The sequence below is a fragment of the Engystomops pustulosus genome, chromosome 5 (genome assembly GCF_040894005.1).
Source record: "Engystomops pustulosus chromosome 5, aEngPut4.maternal, whole genome shotgun sequence".
Lineage (NCBI taxonomy): Eukaryota > Metazoa > Chordata > Amphibia > Anura > Leptodactylidae > Engystomops > Engystomops pustulosus.
Window position 1 is genome coordinate 135,660,972 of NC_092415.1, and position 22,547 is coordinate 135,683,518.

A 22,547-nucleotide genomic window follows, 5' to 3' on the forward strand; every position below is an offset into this window, starting at 1 on the left:
GTCATTCCACTGCTTCATGTCCTGGAACTCATGCTGCAAAATCCGTCTGGTCAGGGCACTGGAGAAGTGGAGACTACATCTCATGGGCACATGAGTCCGGTGGGGGCTGAACTGGAGGAGGACATTGGAGCACAAGCAGAGTCTGGTGCAATTTGTGGTTTTTCTACTCTGGTGACAGGAGAGGAGGAGCAAGAGCATCCGGAGGAGGTAGAAGACGAGCCAGATGACCCAGAAGCACCTTGGCAGTATGCTGTGGAGATGGAGGCCGGGAGTCCCTCAGTCACTTGTATAGATGGCCTGCAGCATGCTGTTTTGCCTAACTAGTGACAGCCCAATTGTCAACATCTGGCATAGGGATGACTTTTGGCTCTCCACCCTCTTGGACCCTCGCTACCGGTCAACAATGAGTGACTTTTTTTCCAGTTGCTGAGGGAGGAACAACTGGCATACTATACAGAAATACTGTGCACAGTTGGCTGCTGCCTATGTGTGCCATTGTCCATCCCCTGTCAGGTCTGACCTGGGGATTCCTGACAGTCATCGCTCAAGTACTACTGCCACGGCTGCTGTGGGGAGCTGGGGGGGTAAGAGCAGTTGCAGCTCCATCAGCAGCTTAAGTCTGGAGTCCTTAATGAGCACCTTCCTTCACCTGCCTAGTGAGGGTAGCTGCCACCAGCAGCAGCAGCAGGACATGGAACTGACCCTGCATGGCCTACTGGACAGCACTTTACCACCTCAGGTAGAGGATCCCATAGACTACTTGGCAGCCAAACTTGGTGCATGTTCGCAACTTGCGGAGTTGGCAGTAGAAAAGCAGTCCTACCCGGCCAGTAGTATGGCATCAAAGCGGGTGGTCAGTCATTAACCCCACCCATAATGTGGAGAGACTGACCTTTGTCAAGATGAATCTGGCTTGGATCGGCTAGGATTTCCATGCCAATGCCTTATGCATCCTATTAGATCAGCAATGAAACCTCCCCCAAATGTGGACAAATGAGTCTGGGTTCCATCTACCTGCCTCAGCCACTATTCTGATGCCACACACCTGCTGCTAGTTGCTCCTTCTGCGTTCTACCATCTTTACCAGGAACTGGAATTGACTGCAACCTCCACACTATCATTGTGCCACTCTGTGGCCTACCATGTTGCTGCCACCTCCACACCTCTGACCTCATGCTACTGGTGCCACCTTTGCAGTTCTTTTTTTGGCAAGTTTTCCCAGGAAAATGGTAATGTATTATGCATGTGGCGTCTCCAATCTAATCAACTTTGAATTCATTTCAAACTTCGTCATTGTGCCACAATGTGGCCTCCTCTGCTGTGGGCTGCTGCAGCTCCTTCCTCACTCTATCATTTTGCCACTTTGTGGCCTCCTGCTCCTGCTGCCACCTCTGTCATTGTGCCACTCTGTGGCCTACTCATGCTGCTGCCAACTGACCGCTGTCTCCCTGGAACACCCTGTGATTTTCGTAATGCTGTTTTCCATGCCGTCCCCCATGACGGCCCCAACTGGAGGATGGCCCTTGACCTCTGTAGAGACACGAAGCAGAGGTTAAATGCCCCTCCCCCGCACCCACTCCAGTGGCTTCCTGTCCCTACACAGGGCAGGGAGTAGAGAGAAGTTTCTCTCCTCGCTTCCCATTAGTTGGGACAGTGAGGGGGGACACCATGGCGCGGGACCTATCCCTTACCCAGCAGTTCTGGGCCTCGATCGGGTTGCGGCCCTTTCCTCTGCCCGCGGGGAACTGTGTTATTTTCCGGCTCTGCCCGCAGCTCCTGGAGTCTAGGACACCCGGAACACTTGATCTTTGCGCTCCCGCGCACTTCCAGTCGACCCCGACGTCGACTTCCAGGGGAAGTGACGTCAAAGCCGCGCGACCCGAAAGCAGGATCGCGGGGCGGTAAGTTTAAATTGCTCTAGCGTTGTAATCGCGTTGATCTGAGGTCTAATCGTCATTCCGGAGCACACCTCTAATCTGCGGCTTACGAGTTAAAGGTTCCCTTTGGCGATTTTCAGGTCAGGTTTTGGCTTCAAACACCCTAATATGTACACCTGTGTATTATGTTGGCACATACTATGTTTTATTGCACTATATTCTCACATGGGCCTCGTTTTCCTTTATAGACCCTGGTGGATCTCTCCTGGCTTACCAGTACCAGGTAAAATCCTACCCTTTAACCATTGCAGTGCTGGTTTACAGGCCTTCAATTGTTATTACATTCTAGGCTGGCTGGTTACTGTAGTTCCTCTAGGAGCATGGAACCCTGCAATTTGGAGGCCTCAGGTCTGGACCTCATATCCCCCCTCCTGTGAGTAGGGGTTAAAGGGATAGGTTGGTGGGTCACCCGCACGTCCCGTTTATAGCAGTTCCTTATCTGGGCTCTCCTTTCCTTGATAGGATCCCAAGGAAAAGGAAAAAGGCCAGGCTAAGGAGCAATCCTCCTCTGAGAGGAAGAAAACAGCTCATAAAAAGTGCAACATATGCTTTGAAAAATTACCTAGTGCATATAAAAAACCCGTGTGCAAAAAATGCCTGGATAATTTGATTTGTGACGAAAGGACCTCATTTATGGATGAGATGCGCAGCTTTATCCAGGAGGAAGTCCGATCATCTGTGTCTTCATCTTTGGCTGCCTTTGCCCCCCAGGAACCACCTCAAAAGCGCCAGAGAGTAGTGGATTCATCTTCTGACCCAGCTTCAGACTCTGAAGGTGCTACGGTCAAGGATTCTTTGGAGCCTGATACGTCCCCTTCCACCTCTGCAAACAGGATGGAATCAAGATATCTGTTGGCCTCTGAGGACCTGGAGCCCCTCTTAAAGGCGGTACGAGATACCCTGAAGATGGAGGAGGTAGAAGAGACGCAGTCCATTCAGGATGAACTCTTTGGTCTGCTCAAAGTCAAGAAGCGGCGCGTGTTCCCAGTCAATAATACTCTCAGGGATCTGATTCTGGAAGAATGGAGGGATCCGGAAAACAAAATTTCTCTTTCAAAAGAATTCAGAAATCGCCTTTCTTTTGATGAAGAAGCCAGGCTATGGAACTCGGCTCCTAAGATGGACATCCTGGTCACTAAAATGACCAAGAAGACTGACTTGCCTTTTGAGGATGTTACCCAGTTGAAAGATCCGCTGGATAGAAAGGCAGACAGCTTATTAAAAAAAGAGCTGGGAATGTTCCATGCTGACCCTTAAATCCAACATTGCTACAACGTGCGTAGCTCGCACACTGTTCCACTAAGTAATGGAGTTGGAAAAACACGTAAGGGATGGAACCCCAAGGGAGCTGTTACTAAATACCTTCCCGACCCTGAAAGCAGCCACAGCTTTCATTGCAGACGCCTCGGCGGAAGGAGTGAGGATTAGTGCTAAAGAAGGGGCTCTTTCCAACTCCGTAAGAAGATCCCTCTGGTTGCGCCAGTGGAGCGGAGACTTCAGGTCGAAGTCTAAATTGTGCGGCATCCCGTTCGAGGGGGAGTATGTGTTTGGGCCCGAATTGGACACCATCCTGGAGAGGGCGGCGGATAAGAAAAAGGGCTTCCCAGATTCCAGGACCAGTCTGAGGAAACCTTCCTTTCGTGACCCCAAAGACAGGAGACCATCCTTTAGGGGCAAGGGTAAACAAGGAAGGTGGAGCTACCCTAAAGGTGGAAGAGGCAGGAGGTTTCTGCTCAACCCCAGTAACTCCGCTACAAGTTTCAGGAAACAATGACGCCAAGGTGGGAGGAAGACTGTTGAATTTTCATCAGCAATGGAGCCCGATAACATCAAACCCCTGGATTCTGTCCATCCTCCAGGACGGCTACAAGATAGAATTGACCGCTCTTCCTCCCACAAATTTCGTCCTTACCAGGCAACCCTCTCGGGAGCTGTCGCTTCAACTCTGGACAGAAGTGCAGAAGTTAATAGAGCTGGATGTGATTATCCCAGTACCCCAGGAACATCAGAGAAGAGGACATTACTCTCCATTGTTCCTCATAAAGAAACCAAACGGGAAGTCCAGGATGATCTGCAACCTGAAAGGGCTTAACAGGTTCGTCCTCTACAGAAAATTCAAGATGGAGACCGTCTCTTCCGCTTCAGCTCTAATCCATCGTCAGGCGTTCATGTGTACAATAGACCTGAAGGATGCCTACTACCATGTCCCAATATACCCCAACTCGCAGAAGTTTCTCAGGTTCGCTGTCCTGTCACCAGAAGGCAAGGAAGCTCACTTTCAATACAAAGCCCTTCCCTTCGGGATATCTTCTGCACCGAGAACCTTTTCAAAAATTATGGTCGAGGTAGTAGCGTTTCTGAGAAAAGAAGGAATATCCATCATTCCGTACCTAGACGACCTTCTGGTAGTAAGTGCCTCAAGTCAGGAGCTGATTCTTCACAGGGATATCACCATTTCAGACTCTTCAACGGCTAGGCTGGATCATCAATACAGAAAAATCCAACCTAGAACCGAGCATGAACGTGGTATTCCTGGGAGTTCTAATAGACTCCACACAACAGATGTCTTTTCTTCCACCAGCAAAGAGAGAACTTAATTCTCCAGGTAAACACGTTCAAGAAGAAGTGCTGCTCCATAAGAGAAGCAATGAGGATCCTTTGGCTTCATTGCACGCACTGGATGCATGCAGTCATGAGCCCAAGTCATACAAGGACACTACAGAATTGGGTGCTGTCCTCTTGGGACAACGATCCTCTTCACCTAAACCAAAAGGTGGAAATTCCCCTCTCAGTCTTGCGATCTGTAGACTGGTGGACAGATCCAGCAAACCTGGAAAAAGGAGTACCCTGGCATCCTTGGCCAATGACACCTATACAGACCGACGCAAGTCAGTCAGGTTGGGGAGCGATTGTCGCAGGTCATCCTGTCCAGGGCCTGTGGTCGGATTCAGTGAAAACCCGTTCCTCAAATCATCGGGAGTTAAGAGCCGTACTGGAAACCCTGAGATCCAGCACACAAATGCTGAGAGGAAAGCATGTAAGAAATATTCTCGGACAACGTCACTACGGTGGCCTATCTACGTCACCAAGGGGGAACCAAAAACCAGAGTCTCCTGGCACTCTCAAACAAAATCTTCACCTGGGCAGAAGACAACCTTCAATCCCTCTCCTCCATCCACCTCAAGGGGGAAGAAAATCAGGCAGCAGACTTCCTCAGTCGGAGGAAGATGGATCAAAACGAGTGGTGTCTTCACGAAGATGTCTTCCTTCAGTTAACAAGGAGGTGGGGACATCCGTCAATAGACCTGTTTGCCTCCAGCAAGAACGCGAAGCTCCCGCATTTCTTTTCCCTGGAACCTACAGTTCCCTTCAACCAAAGGGACGCATTCAGCCAGTCCTGGGGGGGGCTGTTACTGTATGCCATTCCTCCGATACCTCTCGTGTCCCGGGTCATACAAAAGATCAGGGAAGACCAGGCAGAAGTTATACTTGTAGTGCCTTGGTGGCCAAAAAGGAACTGGTTTCCTTGGCTGAAAAAGATGGCAATGGCGGATCCATTCCTGTTACCACCTCGTCCAGATCTCCTGTTCCAGGGTCCAGTCCTTCATCCCAATCCGCAGGCTCTCCAGCTCGCTGCATGGATCCTGAAAGGAAGATACTGACAGCCCAGGGGCTATCCGACAAAGTAATCTCCACGATGAAGGCTAGTCGTAAGGTGCTCACCCACAGAATTTACTCCAGAATATGGAAGAAATTTGTCTTTGTGGCTCAGTCCCTCCTAACCAGTTGTCTCCCAACATCTCGCAGATACTGGATTTCCTGCAAGCAGGTTTTGATAAAGGGCTGAAGACGAGTACACTCAAGGTCCAAGTATCAGCCCTTAGTGCCTTCTTTGATACTTCCTTGGTGGAGCACAAGTGGATCCAGAGGTTCGTAAAAGCTACCTCCAGATTGAGACCTCACTAACAAAATAGCCCAAACTGGGATTTGTCTCTGGTGTTGAATCACCTCCATTTGAGCCCTTAGAGACTACGGACCTTAGAAGCCTAACCCTCAAGCTGACCTTCCTTATAGCCATAACCTCAGCTAGACGGTTAGGAGAAATCCAGGCTCTCTCCCTTAGAGAACCTTACCTTAGAGTTCTGGAAGATAGAGTAATTCTAACTCTAGATAAGACCTTCGCACCCAAAGTGTCTTCCAGTTTTCATCGCAATCAAGAAATTGTGTTACCTTCTTTTTGCCAGAACCCTAAGAACAGTAAGGAGTCAGCATGGCATACTCTGGATGTGAGGAGATGTCTTCTCCACTACCTGGACATCTCTAGACCTTGGAGAAAGGACGACAACATCCTGCTGCAGTACACAGGGAAGAACAAGGGGAAGAAAGCTTCCAAAGCATCTATTGCCCGTTGGATCCGGACTACCATCAAAGAGGCATATGATGCCAAAAATATGGACATTCCTGGGACTGTCAGGGCCCACTCAACCAGGGGGGTGGCAGCCTCATGAGCTGAAAAACGTGGAGCCCCTCTAGTCGATATCTGTAAAGCAGCTACCTGGTCTAGCCAGTTAACATTCGCTAGACACTACAGATTAGATATCCAAAGCGCCAGGGACCAGGCCTTCGGTAGGAAAGTCTTGCAGGCAGTTGTCCCACCCTAGAGGTACTGGTAATCTGTTACATCTACAGTTGGGGTCGTCATGGGGGACGCCGTGGAAAAGGAGAATTATTCTCACCGTTAATTCGGTTTCCATTAGTCCACCATGACGGCCCATATATTTTCCCGTCCCCTTTTATTTTTATAAGACAGAGTAGTCTTAGATACAACAGGTTAAATAATAATATAACTGTGTGTGACTATAACATACAATAAATGGGTTGCATCCACAGCCGGTGTAGTTATTTGGTAGCCACTGGAGTGTGGGTGCGGGGGAGGGGCATTTAACCTCTCTGCTTCCTGTTCCTACAGAGGTCAAGGGCCATCCTCCAGTTGGGGCCGTCATGGTGGACTAATGGAAACCGAATTAACGGTGAGAATAATTCTCCTTTTCACCAGAGGCGTCATACGATGTGACACAATAAAGAATTGAGGATATGCACCATTCTATCTATATTGTACTGCACATTGTCCAGCATAATGTGTATATAACATATACTGTGATTTATATATTCAGTATCTGTGATGTGTATATAGTGTCAGTATACACTGTATGCGAATATGTTGCATATCGCACTGTATGTATGTGTATATGCACATGAATGTATTTATATGTGATTTTAAGAAACCACAAAGAAAAAAAGGTGGATGCATATACAGGATTAGACAATAATAACAATAATCTAGTGGTTCAAAGTATCTACATACAGGTAACCTATAAATCCACATATAACAAATGCAGAGGTAGGATAGTACAAAAAAGTGACCTGTGCAAAAGTTGATTATAACGTCCGTGAGCCTGATCATACAATACCCAAATGGTTTGGACTTCAATGCTGTAAAGAGCTGTCTGGAACATCAAAAACCGTCCACCTTTACATGAAAACTCCTACACTCAGGGCAGTGAGTGGTTATTGTAGATACTGAGGGGAGGGGAGAACACGCTTCATCTTATCTTGTGCTTTCTGCTGTCAGGATTCGAGGTCAGTGGACCCTCTGGACCACCAAACACGGGAGATGGTACAAGCCGACACCTGGGACCAGAATCTAAGTGGCACCTTGTCTTCAGCAGAGCCCGTCGCAAAAAGACCATCCCGCTTTGCTCTGGTGAAGACCAGGTGCCACCAGGTCGTTCCACAGGTGCGACTAGCCCGCTGTGGCAGCCAAGGTAGCGGTACGGAATCAGAGTCCAGGCTTGAGGTCAGGCACGGGCCCGAAGTCAGGTCTGGTGGCAGAGATGCAGAGGTCAGAGCCCAAATCCGGGGACAGCAACGGGAGATCAGAGCAGAAGGGAACGGGAACACGGAACAGAAACGCAGGAAGCTGAACACAGGAATAATGCAGGGAGACTTTCACAATGGCTAGGTAGCTCAAAGATCCAACTGGGAGTCATGGGGGCTGGTTTAAATAAGAAGCCTGGAAGTGCCAGCGCCAATTAGCGTTGAATTAACCCTTTAAATCTATAGGAGCTGGTGCGCGCTCAACCTGCCCGGGACGGGAGCAGTAAGTGTGGGCCGGTGAAGGGGGCAGTGCTGCCATGGTGGAGGGCACAGTTGTGCCTGCGATCTGAGGCATGGATCGCACGGACACCAGTGACCTCTGCAGTGTCTGCTGTTACCTGAGGATGACGTCTGCACATCTTCAAATAGCTGAAGTGTTTCTTCCTTAAAAACAGCACTGGAAAAGGCCAGTGACACAGCCATGCTCCTCCCCCACCCTCTAGTAGCGTGTCCTTTCTGTGGCACAATGGAACCTGCTAGGTTTATGGGGGGAGGGAGGCAGGTGGTGAAGGCCTCCTTTCCATACCCCTCCTCCTGCAGCCAGGAGGTTCAGGCACATTTTATAATGACACCTCCTGGCTGCTTAAAGTTCAGTCCTGAAAATGCCGCCTCCACAACGACCAGCAGGGAGCGTGCTCCTGAGGCTCGATTCTCAACTCTCCTAATCGTAGGTGTACCCCTGGATGGTTGTAATGTCCAGAAAAGAAGCATAGTTCTCTAACCACTAGCCTTTAATGTCAGATGGGAACTACACCCTTGGCAGCACGGCAGGCTGTCCGAGTGACTGAGGTAGTCGGACACATGGTATGAGTTGGCAGTATAGAACTGTAACTTTTTGATTAAGTATACCTTCTGCAGGATGTGTGTGCTGAGCACACATCGTGAGATGGGTACTACTGGTTTTCGGATCCTAGCAGAGCCAGGGGTGCTGCTGGAGATGACGTCAGGCAAGTCCGCCAGTCATGAACTGCGCTCTTCTACTCCAGTACGTGGTTGTTTGCTCATTTGGTGCACTAATGGTGATGATGCCTCCCCCCTCGACTTTGTTTGTAAGAAGTGCTTGGGGTGGCTATAAATATGTATGCATATACAGTGGCGTAACTAGGATAGACAGGGCCCCCTAGCAGGCTACTGCAAGGGGCCCCCCTTCCCACTTAAAAAATATACATAATATACTCACACATGCAAGTTACAATCACATATAAATACTCATGTGCATATACACATACATACAGTACCATATACACATCACAGATACTGCATATGTACACCACAGTATGTTATATACATATTATGCTGGACATGTGTAGTACAATATAGATATGTGTACATCCTCAATTCTTTGTGTCCGGTCGGATAACGGGGCCCCCTGACACTGGGCCCCATAGCGTCTAACGCTGTAGTTACGCCCCTGTGCATATTAAATTGTACATATACTTTGCTCTTTCTTGATCTTTTTTTTTTTTTTAACCCTGGTATAACTAGTTACTAGCTGACCCCTCTCCCTCTCCATCCATTTAGGGAGAAAAGGAGTTAAGTCAAGCCTTAAGAAAATGATAGAATAAAAACCCAGCAATTTTTCCAAAAATGTGGTATTTGAATACTATAAGCAACAGGCCTGCAAGGATTGTATAGGGAAAACTGTTAAAAGATGAAACTCCTTTTAATGGGTCAGCTTCATTCTTTCATTGGAGACGATATTGTATTCTAAAAGTGTCTTGGACCATTGCCTAAAAACAATTGTTTTATCTGGTTCCGGAAATGACTGAGTTTAAGGGTCTTGTTGACTACCCTAGAGAACCTAGAGAATTGCAACCTTAATTTCCCTCTTTACATGTATAGTTTTTTTTTCTCTTTTGTTGAAATGGAAAAATTGCTTGCTCCTATTCAGTATTTTATTGACCATGTAGCTACGCCAAAATCCATTCAAGATTAAATGTTTTGCTTAAAAGCCAAAAAGAAACATGTATTTCCAATAAATGAAACTTTAAAAACAAAAAATTCTCCTTTCAGGATAAAACAATCCTGGACCATTTTTTAAAGATTTTTGAAATCCACTTTAGTTTTTAAATATACAGCAGTAGATAGTCCTGATCTCTTCACAGGAAAATAGTTTATTGACCAGGCACAGAAGAAATATCAATTTGTAAGCAAATGCCTTAGATATTTAATATAAAACTTAACGTTTAATAATACTAGATAAAAATTGTCTCAGCTCTGTAATGAAAAACAAACAAATACACAAGTATTGTCAGACCTAGTCGGGGACAATCACCAAAGTCCAGGGCTAGTGGCCCTGGGCAACAAGACATCCACAGAGTTTCAGGGCATAAAAATGCCTCAGGTATGCAGTATAATGAAATAACAAAGAGGTGGGGAAAATTATATAAGACTTGTGTAAAGAAAGAGGCTTGGTCTCACCAGTCTTCATTCCAGGTACTGCAAGCATATGGTTAAGCTCTCACCTGTCTTCATCCAAGGAACGGGAGTAGGGAAGTGTGCTGCAGCACTGTCCTAGTACGCCCTACTTAATCTTCACCCTGATCCCTTGGAATAGCTCCCAGCCCTTACAAGGGCGGTCCCCAGTTTGCCCCTGAATGTGGCTATTATGCCCTAAAAACTAGAGGATGCATTACAAATTCACTTCCCTACGTGTTTCATGTACCAGTTAGGGTACACTCCTCAGGGGAATAGTGTGTAGAATTAGATTGAAGTAATCAACTTTTGAAAAGATAATGGACGTTGGCACATCATCGTCACGGGAGACGGGCAGTGGCTTGTCCTCCCTGTGTAAGCATAGGCCCAAACGCTAGGTTCAGGACGGCGTCGGCGCCAGAGTCACTGCCCATGAGCCTAAAATAGGCTGAGATAGGCCTTCCCATATCACGCCTCCGGCACATGACCGGAGTCGTGCGTCATAGTTCTGGGAGGAGTCAGAAAACGGAGTTGCTGAGTGACGAGTCCAGCTAGCCCGCCCTGTTCATAACATCACCAACCCTTATCACGCCCATCGATCGCAGCGGGTAAGTATCATTTACTTGTAAGGGGGAATGTAAGCCTCAAATCATGCGGGGACTCAACTGAGGGGTCCATATTCGCAGGATAATAGTGGGAGTTACCTGGATGGGGGGGCGAGGTTACCCTGTAATTACACCTGGCCAGGTAAACTCCCTCAGATGAAAACACCGTTTGAGGCTTCAAGTGGGGGTCAATAATTGGTTCTGGTTTATTTTTGTTCTGTACTTACTGTACCGAACTATGGCTTATAGTGTTCAAGAAAGTTTTTAAACAAAAACCCTTCAAACTTGGGGAAACCAAGAGGAGGTAGGTGGATAATGACTACAGAGATAGGAATTACTCAGAGCCACGGTGCTTAGTAAAAAAAGCTACGAGGGAAGAGATTCCGCTTCAAAGATGACCATTAATTAATTTGCATGACTCTACTACCTTGGATTAATGGAATATACAGAATAAGTGTTATTGTTTTTATTAGTGCCTTGCAGAATAAGTAGGATAAAAAGGAACTAGATATAGATGTTAAATATTAAAAATCTAATTAATCGATAAGCTCAAAAACACAGGAGGAGGGACGTATGTACCGAAGAAAGATGGTTAGAGGAAGCTTGCGAAGTTTAGGGTCTCATTTAGACCTTTTGGAGCAACCGTATCTAGGAGAAAAATCCATCTTGTCTCTTTTTGCAAGATGGTTTTGTCCCAATCACCTCCCCGTGGGGGTCTGGGGACTGCCTCGATACCGTGAAACCGTATCGATGCCAAGCCCCCATTGTGGACTAGATTGACATGGCGGGCCAATGGCGTATACCTCTTATGGGTTATGTCACCTAGGTGGGCTCCTATTCTTCATCTAAATTCACATTTCGTCTTCCCCACATACTCGATTTTGCATGTACAAACTGCTCTATACACCACTCCCTCTGTCCTGCAGTTAATAAATTGTTTGATCTTATAAGTTACTCCTGTCACTGAAGATGCAAAAGACATGCATCTCAGGATATGAGGACAGGCGATGCAGCCACTGCATCCAAAATTACCTGTAATGGTCGATCTTCCTAACCATGTAGGTTCATGTTCCTCACTGAAGTGACTGCGGACCAGGCGGTCTTTTAGGGAACGACCTTTCCTGTAGGTAACTGTAGGTCTTGAACTGATCACGTCCTCAATGTCGGGGTCCATCAAAAGGATGTCCCAATATTTCTCCAGTACTTGTCTAGCGTCATTTGCCCCATTATTGAAGGTGGTAATAAGTCTGATGATCTTATCGTCATCCTTTTTACTCTGTTTCCTCAGAAGGTCACCCCTCTCTCTATGGAGAGCATCTTGAAAGGCTGTCCTGAGGATTTTGTCAGGGTAGCCTTTATCCCTGAATCTCTGGCGTAAGTCATCTGCTTGTTTTAAGAAAGTTCTGGTGTCTTAACAGTTCCTCCTAAGTCGGAGGTACTGCCCTTTAGGGATACCCCGTTTAAGGGGGACCGGGTGGCTGCTTTCCCACCTTAACAATGAATTTGTGGAGGTGGCCTTTCTATAGACTTTTGTTGCTAATGTCCCTCCAATTTCTCGGGTAATTCTCCGGAGTTCTGCCTCACCAGGAACTTCTTTCTTTTCAACGGTCATTTCTACGACCAGCTCAGGGGCACGGCGATGGGTTGGCCGTGTACGCCAACTTGCTCCTGGGCTGGTGGGAGGAGACACTGGTGTTCAATGAGGAATTGGGCCTGGATACCATGAGGGTTGAAGCCTGGTATAGGTACATTGATAATGTACTGGTGATCTGGAAAGGCTCCCGTCTTGATTTTGCGGGGTTTGTGCAACAACTGAATAATAACCCAATAGGGCTACGTTTCACACACGAAAGCTCCGCACATAATCTTCCATTTTTGGATGTATCCATTACCCGAGAAATTGGAGGGACGTTAGCAACAAAAGTCTATAGAAAGGCCACCTCCACAAATTCATTGTTAAGGTGGGAAAGCAGCCACCCGGTCCCCCTTAAACGGGGTATCCCTAAAGGGCAGTACCTCCGACTTAGGAGGAACAGTTAAGACACCAGAACTTTCTTAAAACAAGCAGGTGACTTACGCCAGAGATTCAGGGATAAAGGCTACCCTGACAAAATCCTCAGGACAGCCTTTCAAGATGCTCTCCATAGAGAGAGGGGTGACCTTCTGAGGAAACAGAGTAAAAAGGATGACGATAAGATCATCAGACTTATTACCACCTTCAATAATGGGGCAAATGACGCTAGACAAGTACTGGAAAAATATTGGGACATCCTTTTGATGGACCCCGACATTGGGGACGTGATCAGTTCAAGACCTACAGTTACCTACAGGAAAGGTCGTTCCCTAAAAGACCGCCTGGTCCGCAGTCACTTCAGTGAGGAACATGAAACTACATGGTTAGGAAGATCGACCATTACAGGTAATTTTGGATGCAGTGGCTGCATCGCCTGTCCTCATATCCTGAGATGCAAGTCTTTTGCATCTTCAGTGACAGGAGTAACTTATAAGATCAAACAATTTATTAACTGCAGGACAGAGGGAGTGGTGTATAGAGCAGTTTGTACATGCAAAATCGAGTATGTGGGGAAGACGAAATGTGAATTTAGACGAAGAATAGGAGCCCACCTAGGTGACATAACCCATAAGAGGGATACGCCATTGGCCCGCCATGTCAATCTAGTCCACAATGGGGGCTTGGCATCGATACGGTTTCACGGTATCGAGGCAGTCCCCAGACCCCCACGGGGAGGTGATTGGGACAAAACCATCTTGCAAAAAGAGACGAGATGGATTTTTCTCCTAGATACGGTTGCTCCAAAAGGTCTAAATGAGACCCTAAACTTCTCTAACCATTTTTCTTCGGTACATACGTCCCCCCCCCCCCTGTGTTTTTGAGCTTATCGATTAATTAGATTTTTAATATTTAATTAACATCTATATCTAGTTCCTTTTTATCCTACTTATTCTGCAAGGCACTAATAAAAACAATAACACTTATTCTGTATATTCCATTAATCCAAGGTAGTAGAGTCATGCAAATTAATTAATGGTCATCTTTGAAGCGGAATCTCTTCCCTCGTAGCTTTTTTTACTAAGCACCGTGGCTCTGAGTAATTCCTATCTCTGTAGTCATTATCCACCTACCTCCTCTTGGTTTCCCCAAGTTTGAAGGGTTTTTGTTTAAAAACTTTCTTGAACACTATAAGCCATAGTTCGGTACAGTAAGTACAGAACAAAAATAAACCAGAACCAATTATTGACCCCCACTTGAAGCCTCGAACGGTGTTTTCATCTGAGGGAGTTTACCTGGCCAGGTGTAATTACAGGGTAACTTCGCCCCCCCATCCAGGTAACTCCCACTATTATCCTGCGAATATGGACCCCTCAGTTGAGTCCCCGCATGATTTGAGGCTTACATTCCCCCTTACAAGTAAATGATACTTACCCGCTGCGATCGATGGGCGTGATAAGGGTTGGTGATGTTATGAACAGGGCGGGCTAGCTGGACTCGTCACTCAGCAACTCCGTTTTCTGACTCCTCCCAGAACTATGACGCACGACTCCGGTCATGTGCCGGAGGCGTGATATGGGAAGGCCTATCTCAGCCTATTTTAGGCTCATGGGCAGTGACTCTGGCGCAGACGCCGTCCTGAACCTAGCGTTTGGGCCTATGCTTACACAGGGAGGACAAGCCACTGCCCGTCTCCCGTGACGATGATGTGCCAACGTCCATTATCTTTTCAAAAGTTGATTACTTCAATCTAATTCTACACACTATTCCCCTGAGGAGTGTACCCTAACTGGTACATGAAACACGTAGGGAAGTGAATTTGTAATGCATCCTCTAGTTTTTAGGGCATAATAGCCACATTCAGGGGCAAACTGGGGACCGCCCTTGTAAGGGCTGGGAGCTATTCCAAGGGATCAGGGTGAAGATTAAGTAGGGCGTACTAGGACAGTGCTGCAGCACACTTCCCTACTCCCGTTCCTTGGATGAAGACAGGTGAGAGCTTAACCATATGCTTGCAGTACCTGGAATGAAGACTGGTGAGACCAAGCCTCTTTCTTTACACAAGTCTTATATAATTTTCCCCACCTCTTTGTTATTTCATTATACTGCATACCTGAGGCATTTTTATGCCCTGAAACTCTGTGGATGTCTTGTTGCCCAGGGCCACTAGCCCTGGACTTTGGTGATTGTCCCCGACTAGGTCTGACAATACTTGTGTATTTGTTTGTTTTTCATTACAGAGCTGAGACAATTTTTATCTAGTATTATTAAACGTTAAGTTTTATATTAAATATCTAAGGCATTTGGTTACAAATCCACTTTAGTTTTATGAGCAAGAATGTAAAATTCAGGATAGTATTGCAAAAGTTGAGAAAGGAGAGAGAAGTGTGTGTGTGTGTGTATTATTACGTTACACACAATACATTTTAACCTCTTCACAATTTTACTTTAGTTTTATTGCTGTCTTAGCTCCTATTACTCCCTAAGCTGGTCAGTGTAACATTCCAGAGTGTGGGCGGGGCCTCTCTAAACAGACACCGTATGAGATGCTGTGTGCTGACAATGTGGATAGATTACCAGGGTCCAGGTTTATATACACTTCTAATTTAGCTTCTGAACATTCTACTAGTATGTGACCTATAGAAAAATTAGACAGATCAGAGATTAGATGATGAGATCTATGACTTGCATATAACACACAATAACATTCTCAGTTCTGCCATCTCAGCTATAATATACACTGTCAGCTCTGCTGGGCCTCCCTCCCCTGGCTATCTGTTTGTAGCTTGTAGATTTACTCTCCTCATATGGCTGTTTTGGTGGCAGAGTGGGTGTGTTCACACGTTGCAGTTAAAACTGCATCGCAATCAGCTTTGAGGTGGTTTTAGGTGCAGTTTTGTCAATTGAACAGGTGAAGGACATGAACTGAACGGGTGCCTGACATTTGTGGAGCAGGTTTCCCCTTCAAAATCAAATTCACCTGTTCAGTTCATGTTATTCAAATGTTAAATTGATAAAACTGCACCTAAAACCACCTCAAAGCTGATTGGGATGCAGTTTTAACTGCAACGCGTGAACGCACCCTGTGTGTCTGGGCTAGTCTTGGAAGGGGAGGAGCTCCCTGCATCATTAGACAGAACAATCTATCATGCCCGACGCTAGACTAATGATTTACAGTCGCATCCTGGGGCAACCGAATTTGTATAGACCAGGTTGGAATTGTGTGATATTCTATATCTTTGTTAACCATGAATTAGAGAATGTTATTTTGTTGTCCTGAGTATATTTAAAAGGGGTATATGCAGGAAACAAAGACGAGATTCTTAATGGCAAAGCAAGTAGACAATACTCGCCTTTTATGAGGGTCCACCAGGGTAAGTATAAAAGCAGTCTTCTTTCTTGGCATCTCCGGAACAATAAAATTTTGTGTGCAAACAATCAACGCGTTTCAACGCAGCACATCTTGGTCATGATCTGATAAAACAAGTCTTGTTGCAACACCTAAAACCGCCTGATTTGATGATGAAAAATGGGCAGCAACCCAAGAGAAACAAGCCCTCCTGATTACCCACCATAAACGTCATCAAGACAGGTGATGCACAAATTAATTAGAAAAACTATATACACAAACTTGTATTTCAAAACAATTGTACATTGGGACATATTGCGTGAAATGGAAATAGTTTTAAGAGAGGCAAATATACAGTTTACAATTTAGCGACTCCTTGATTGCATATCTAAGGTCTGTTACCACGTTATCACATTGTATTCAGTGTGCTATGGTTTTCAATTCAAAACTATTTCAATCGTGGAAAGGCAAATATACAACTTACAATCTAGTGTTCACTTAATTAAATATCCAAGCTCTATATTACCACGTTGTTTGTATTTACAGTCTGCCATGAAATTCAATGCAAAACGAACCTGTTGTAAGACCCATTTATATTTCCATTTAGCAATACTGTAATCAAATGAAATGTTATGATCTAAAATATCTAATACATAATTATTAGAGGTCTTGTATAACAGGAATTGTATGTAATGAAATTGTATATAAATGAGATCAAATTTGTCTTACACTGACACCAAATAATTATGAAGAAATTACAGCCACAAATATGATATACTGTGTGACAAAGAAAGCACTTAAAGATCAATCCTGAAAAAGAAGAGAGGACATAAAAATACACTAATAGAAATTGCCAGCTTATCATCGGATCACTTAACTGATATTCACTCTTTGCAACAGGAGGGCAGGCAAGAAACTTAAGTGATACTGGAATATAACTGCGCAATCAGAAGGGAAAAAAGTAACCCAGAATGTTCTAAACATGTCAGCATGTCAGTGTTTTCTTTCAATAATGATTATATTAATGAATTGATGTCACCTAGAGGGAATGTTTGTCAGAGTTTTTGTTACGGGAACTTTTGTATTAACAGGCACCAATTAATAACAATGTTAGTAAGCCGTTCTCCACACGCAACCCTGAATTCTATCCAGTAGCCTCACAGCCTTTTCATACTGGACAGATTCCAGGTGTTGGTGGAGAGGGACTTGTTTGCTTTAAGAAACTAAGGTCTCTAGAAAACAATCTTTCTCACTATGATAATCCAACATCACATATTAGTCATAATCTAACACAAGAAAAAGCTGCATTGAAACAGTTGTGTAAAAACACAAATGTGGTTGTGAGACCTGCAGACAAGGGTGGTTTGGTGGTGGTCCTGGATGCCTCCTTGTACAAAAGTTTGAACACTGCGTTTCAAACGGCGTTTAACCCCACCTACCGCCGTTTCGAACAGATCAGTAGCTTGGGGGAATGGATCGACCACTACCTTCAGCCTATAAACAGGGTGACACCAACATTCCTACAGGACAACAAACACTTGCTACAAATTATGGAGAAGTTTAGGTGTTGCGATGTGTCATGTCATCGCTCTATATTCTTCCATCCCACATACATTAGGGTTGCATTTCCTACAAAAACACATGGACAAATATAGCAGGAGACTCCTGTCAGATATAGGTAGGAAACTGTTAATGTGTCTGCTGCTTCTAAACACTTTTGTGGCGGTCATCATAAAATCAATAGGCTTCAGGGAATGGCAATAGAAAAGGTGACTCCTCCAATTCCCGGTGGTGACATCAAAAGGAAACTCCTTAACCAGGAGTCCTATTGGATTTTTATCCTAGGAAATCATGTCTCTAAGGGGCTGAACAAAAGAATGGATATGATTCTTACTTATTGAAGAGTATCAGAATTTACCACCACAGTATATTATATTCATGGCTATAATTTCTTTATATTTTTGGTGTTGGTGTAAGATGAACTTGGTGTCATATTTATATAAAACTATTTGATTACATATGATCCTGTTATACAAGATCACTATAATGTATTAGATATTTTAGCGGAAAGATCGTAATAACACAATTTGATTACAGTATTTCTAAATGGAAATACAAATCGGCCTTACAACAGGTCTGTTTTGCATTGAAAATCATGGCTAAATGTAAATGCAAATAAAAATGTAATATGTATCTTGGATATTTAAGTGCACACTAGATTGTAAACTGTATATTTGCCTTTTCACGATTGAAATTGTTTTGTGTGGAATACCATAGCGCACTGTGAATACATGTGTTAACGTGGTAACATAGACTTTAGATATGTAATAAAGATACAGATATGTAAACTGTATATTTGCCTATGACAGAACACTATTTGCATTTCTTGCAATATGTCCCAATGTGCAATTTTTTTTAAATACAAGTTTGTGTATATAGTTTTTATAATTAATTTGTATCGCCTGTCTTGATGACATTCATGGTGGGTAATCAGAAGGGCTTGTTTCCCTCTTGGGTTGGTGTCCTGTTTTCGTCATCAATTCAGGTGGTTTTAAGTGTTGCAACAAGCCTTTTCTTCAGATCCTAAGACGCATTGAATGTTTGCACACAAAGTTGTAATTTGTTCCTGAGTTGCTAATAAATGCCTGCTTTTATACTTGCCCTGGTGGCTTCTCGAAAGTGCCGAATATAATCTACTTGCTTCCTTTGGATTTCATGGCTGTCTATTCAACTATGTGCACAGAGGCTAATACCAGTGGACTTTGAACGATCACTATCTGGGTGAGCTTAATACACACCTACTTGGTGCTTTTAAAGACTGTTTGTCAAAATACAGTTCAAGTGAGCCACAGGTGGCTTAGTTGGTGCTTCATGGTTCTCTGCTAAAGGAGTCAACACCACTAGGAAAGCGCTGATAAAAAAAACTTTCCAGATATTTCAGATAAAAGTAAACTCCTTTTCATCACTTCAAGTACCTTCATACAGATCAAAAGGAAAGTCCTGACGATCCCAAAGGTGGCAGTGTTCTCATTTAACCCTAGTGCCAACAAACCGTAAACTGAACAATGACTTGCAGGTAGCGGGAGACTGTAGTTGGAGGTCGATTTACAAAAAAAAATCTGAATTCTCAGGAAAAATTCAGCGTGAATAGAAAGTAGAATTTGTATCCCACTCCTTTGCATTTTCTAGCACCCTGTCAACTCCGAACCTGGCAACAGAGTTGTAGACAAAGGTTCACCTGAGAGTTGTAGTTCAGGTTACTTTAGAAATGCAAGAAAAGATTAGTCTTCACACAGGAATTTTATGATATATATTGATATCTACAACAGCAGATGGTTACAATTAACATTGACAATGATATTGAACATAGACAATATATAGACCAGTATCCAAGATTAGCAGTTAATTAAAGTAAGGGAAAATTAACAGAATGGCTGTTAAGGGCTCTTTCACATTGGTGTTTGTGCTCCATCAACCCATAGACTTCTATTGCCTTCTGTGATCTGCAACAGTGAAAAAATAGGACAGGTTTAATCATTTTCTCCACGGACAATGGATCAGTGAAAATATAAGCAAATGTGAAAACCCCCATTGAAAAGAATGACTTTGGCATCTGTGGTTTAGTTGTTTCAGTTAAAATTCCTGATAAAAACAAAGATCCCTTAGGCAGCACAATGTTTGTGAATTGGCCAGAAATAATGACTGGAAATATAGATTCAGTGAGTGATATGCCAAAAAATGGCTTGTTCCCCTTCTGCTTTTTACATTTTCAAAAAGAATCTTATGACTCTGATAAATATATGAAGGATATATCTACAAAAGGTTCCAAATGAATAGACTTTTTTTTTTTTTTTTTTTGCAACTATATGTAATATATGTACTTCTACCCTTGCTTTATGAAAGTGGTCTTGTTTCCTCAGGTGAGAATTCAAGAAACTCAAGCAGAATTACCCCGTGGAGCTATTCCACGTAGTGTGGAAGTTATTCTTCGTGCAGAAGCTGTGGAAACTGCAATGGCAGGCGACAGATGTGATTTTACAGGCACATTAATTGTCATACCTGATGTTTCTGCACTATCGGCAGGAGGTATGTATTCTACTGTATTTTTATGCCTAAAATAAATGGAAAGTCTATGAACAAAAACTGTACCACAATTGTTCTTTCAATGTGGACAGCAGAGGAAGGAAATCAATTGGTTGAAGAAGTTGGTTGGTCTCATGTAATCTCAGAGATGGGTCATTATGAAAATAAAAGTGGACCCAGTAGGACTGATCACCCTACTAGGATCTAACTCATAGATCCAGCTATCTACAGAATACAACTTTACTATCCTAGGTTCAGATCCACTACAAACATTCCCAACTAGACTGCTTTGCAAAGTATTATGTAACAGCAGGACTGCCTAGTGCAAGAAGTTATATTATGTATTCTGGGGTTTTTATTATATTAATGTATCTTCACCTTAGGTAATGCAGGCTGTCCATTGGCTAGCTTCTACATTAGAGATGAGCGAGCACTAAAATGCTCGGGTACTCGTTATTCGAGACAAACTTTTCCCGATGCTCGAGTGCTCGTCTCAAATAACGAGCCCCATTGAAGTCAATGGGAGACTCGAGCATTTTTCAAGGGGACCAAGGCTCTGCACAGGGAAGCTTGGCCAAACACCTGGGAACCTCAGAAAAGGATGGAAACACCACGAAAATGGACAGGAAACAGCAGGGGCAGCATGCATGGATGCCTCTGAGGCTGCTTAATCGCACCATTATGCCAAAATTATGGGCAACAGCATGGCCATGACAGAGTGACCGAATGAGGCTAGATAGCATCTAAATCATGCAATAACTGACCCTGACACTATAGGGGACAGCATGCAGAGGCAGCGGCAGGCTAGAGAGTGTCATGGCGACATACCCTAAATGGACTCACCAAAGGAGGTGAGCAAGAAGCGCTGAAATGATTTCCTATGTGAACAAAAGGTTGATGGTATATTTAGTCGATAACACAGCATGGTGGCGACATAGTGACCAAGTTCCATAACGTATCTGGTGAAACACCTGAAAAATGAGCCTGACGCAGCTTGTTTGATAAGGGGACGATGTATGGAGGCAGTGAAGTAGTAGTAGATTAACCGGTTAAGGACTAAGCCATTATACACCTTAATGACCAGGAAAAATTTCACAATTTTGCTATATGCTGTTTAAGGTGAAAATTTCTCAGCAGTTAATTGCCATATGTCTCTTATATTCATGTCATTTTTAGTTAACAAATAGGGCTACATTTTGTGATTGGCTGTTCATTTCAATTATTTTTAGTTTTTTTTTCTAAAGTATGAAAAATGGCCAAAAAATTTTAAAAAATGGCAAATTTATCATTTTATGTACACAGTATTCATACATAGTATGGGATTCTAGCTAAATTAACCTAATTTTATATTCTGCTATTTCTCCCGTGCATGAGGATACCCAATGTGTGTGTGTTAATTGCAGTATGGGCACGTGCCATGGCCTGGCACAAAAGGAGGCAGTTTGGACTTTTTTGTTCTATAAATCCCTCAGATAATTTTCGAGGCATATACAGCGTTTTGGACATCCTTGACCGCAGGGGTATTGCAATCTCCCCATAAATCATGTCACCTCCTAAAGTAGACCCCTCAAGCTATTTATTAAGTGGTTTAACAGCTCTGGGTTTTTTCAGACTTTTTCTTGAAAAAGACAGAAAAATGAAATTTTCATGTTTTTTTAGCAAATGGGTCAATTTAAGCGCCCATTTTTCACACACAGTTCAGGAAGTGGGTAATAGTGACCTCATTTCACATTCTGCTATTTCTCCCGTGCATGAGGATACCCAATATGTGTGTGTGAGTTGCTAAATGGGCACGTGCCACTGCCTGGCACAAAAGGAGGCAATTTTGTATTTTGTGGGCCAATAAAACTCTTTGCTAATAACTACTCATAAAAAGCAGATCTACAAAGTATTCATCTAGGGGTATAAGGAAATTTTTAGAGAAAAAAAAGAGAAAAATATAATGTGCATGCAGATAAAGGTATCTGCATCATTCAGTTAATGGGAGACAAACTTTACACCCCCCCCCCCTATACTGTTTCCCTTTTGCAAAATAAAGAAAAATTCTGGGAAAAAAAAAAATCACATTTGGCTATATTTCGAAATTAATTAATAATAATTTAGAACGGTGTAGTACTTCTTAAAGCAGGGATGAATGCACAGGCCGGGCTGTGAGGGACATGAGGCACAGAAGTAACGGGAATCTCTGCGCTGTCCATTTTTACTGCAGA

General features: G+C 44.0%; 1 protein-coding gene across 1 annotated transcript in view; it reads left to right on the forward strand.

Annotated features, from left to right (window-relative positions):
- The window catches only part of LOC140133228 (maternal DNA replication licensing factor mcm6), a 219,706-nt gene that overhangs the window by 40,307 nt on the left and 156,852 nt on the right, over positions 1-22,547 (forward strand). The window contains exon 5 of the mRNA XM_072153114.1: positions 20,175-20,340. Within this exon, the coding sequence (XP_072009215.1) occupies positions 20,175-20,340 (166 nt within the window). The remainder of the gene's footprint in view (positions 1-20,174; positions 20,341-22,547) is intronic.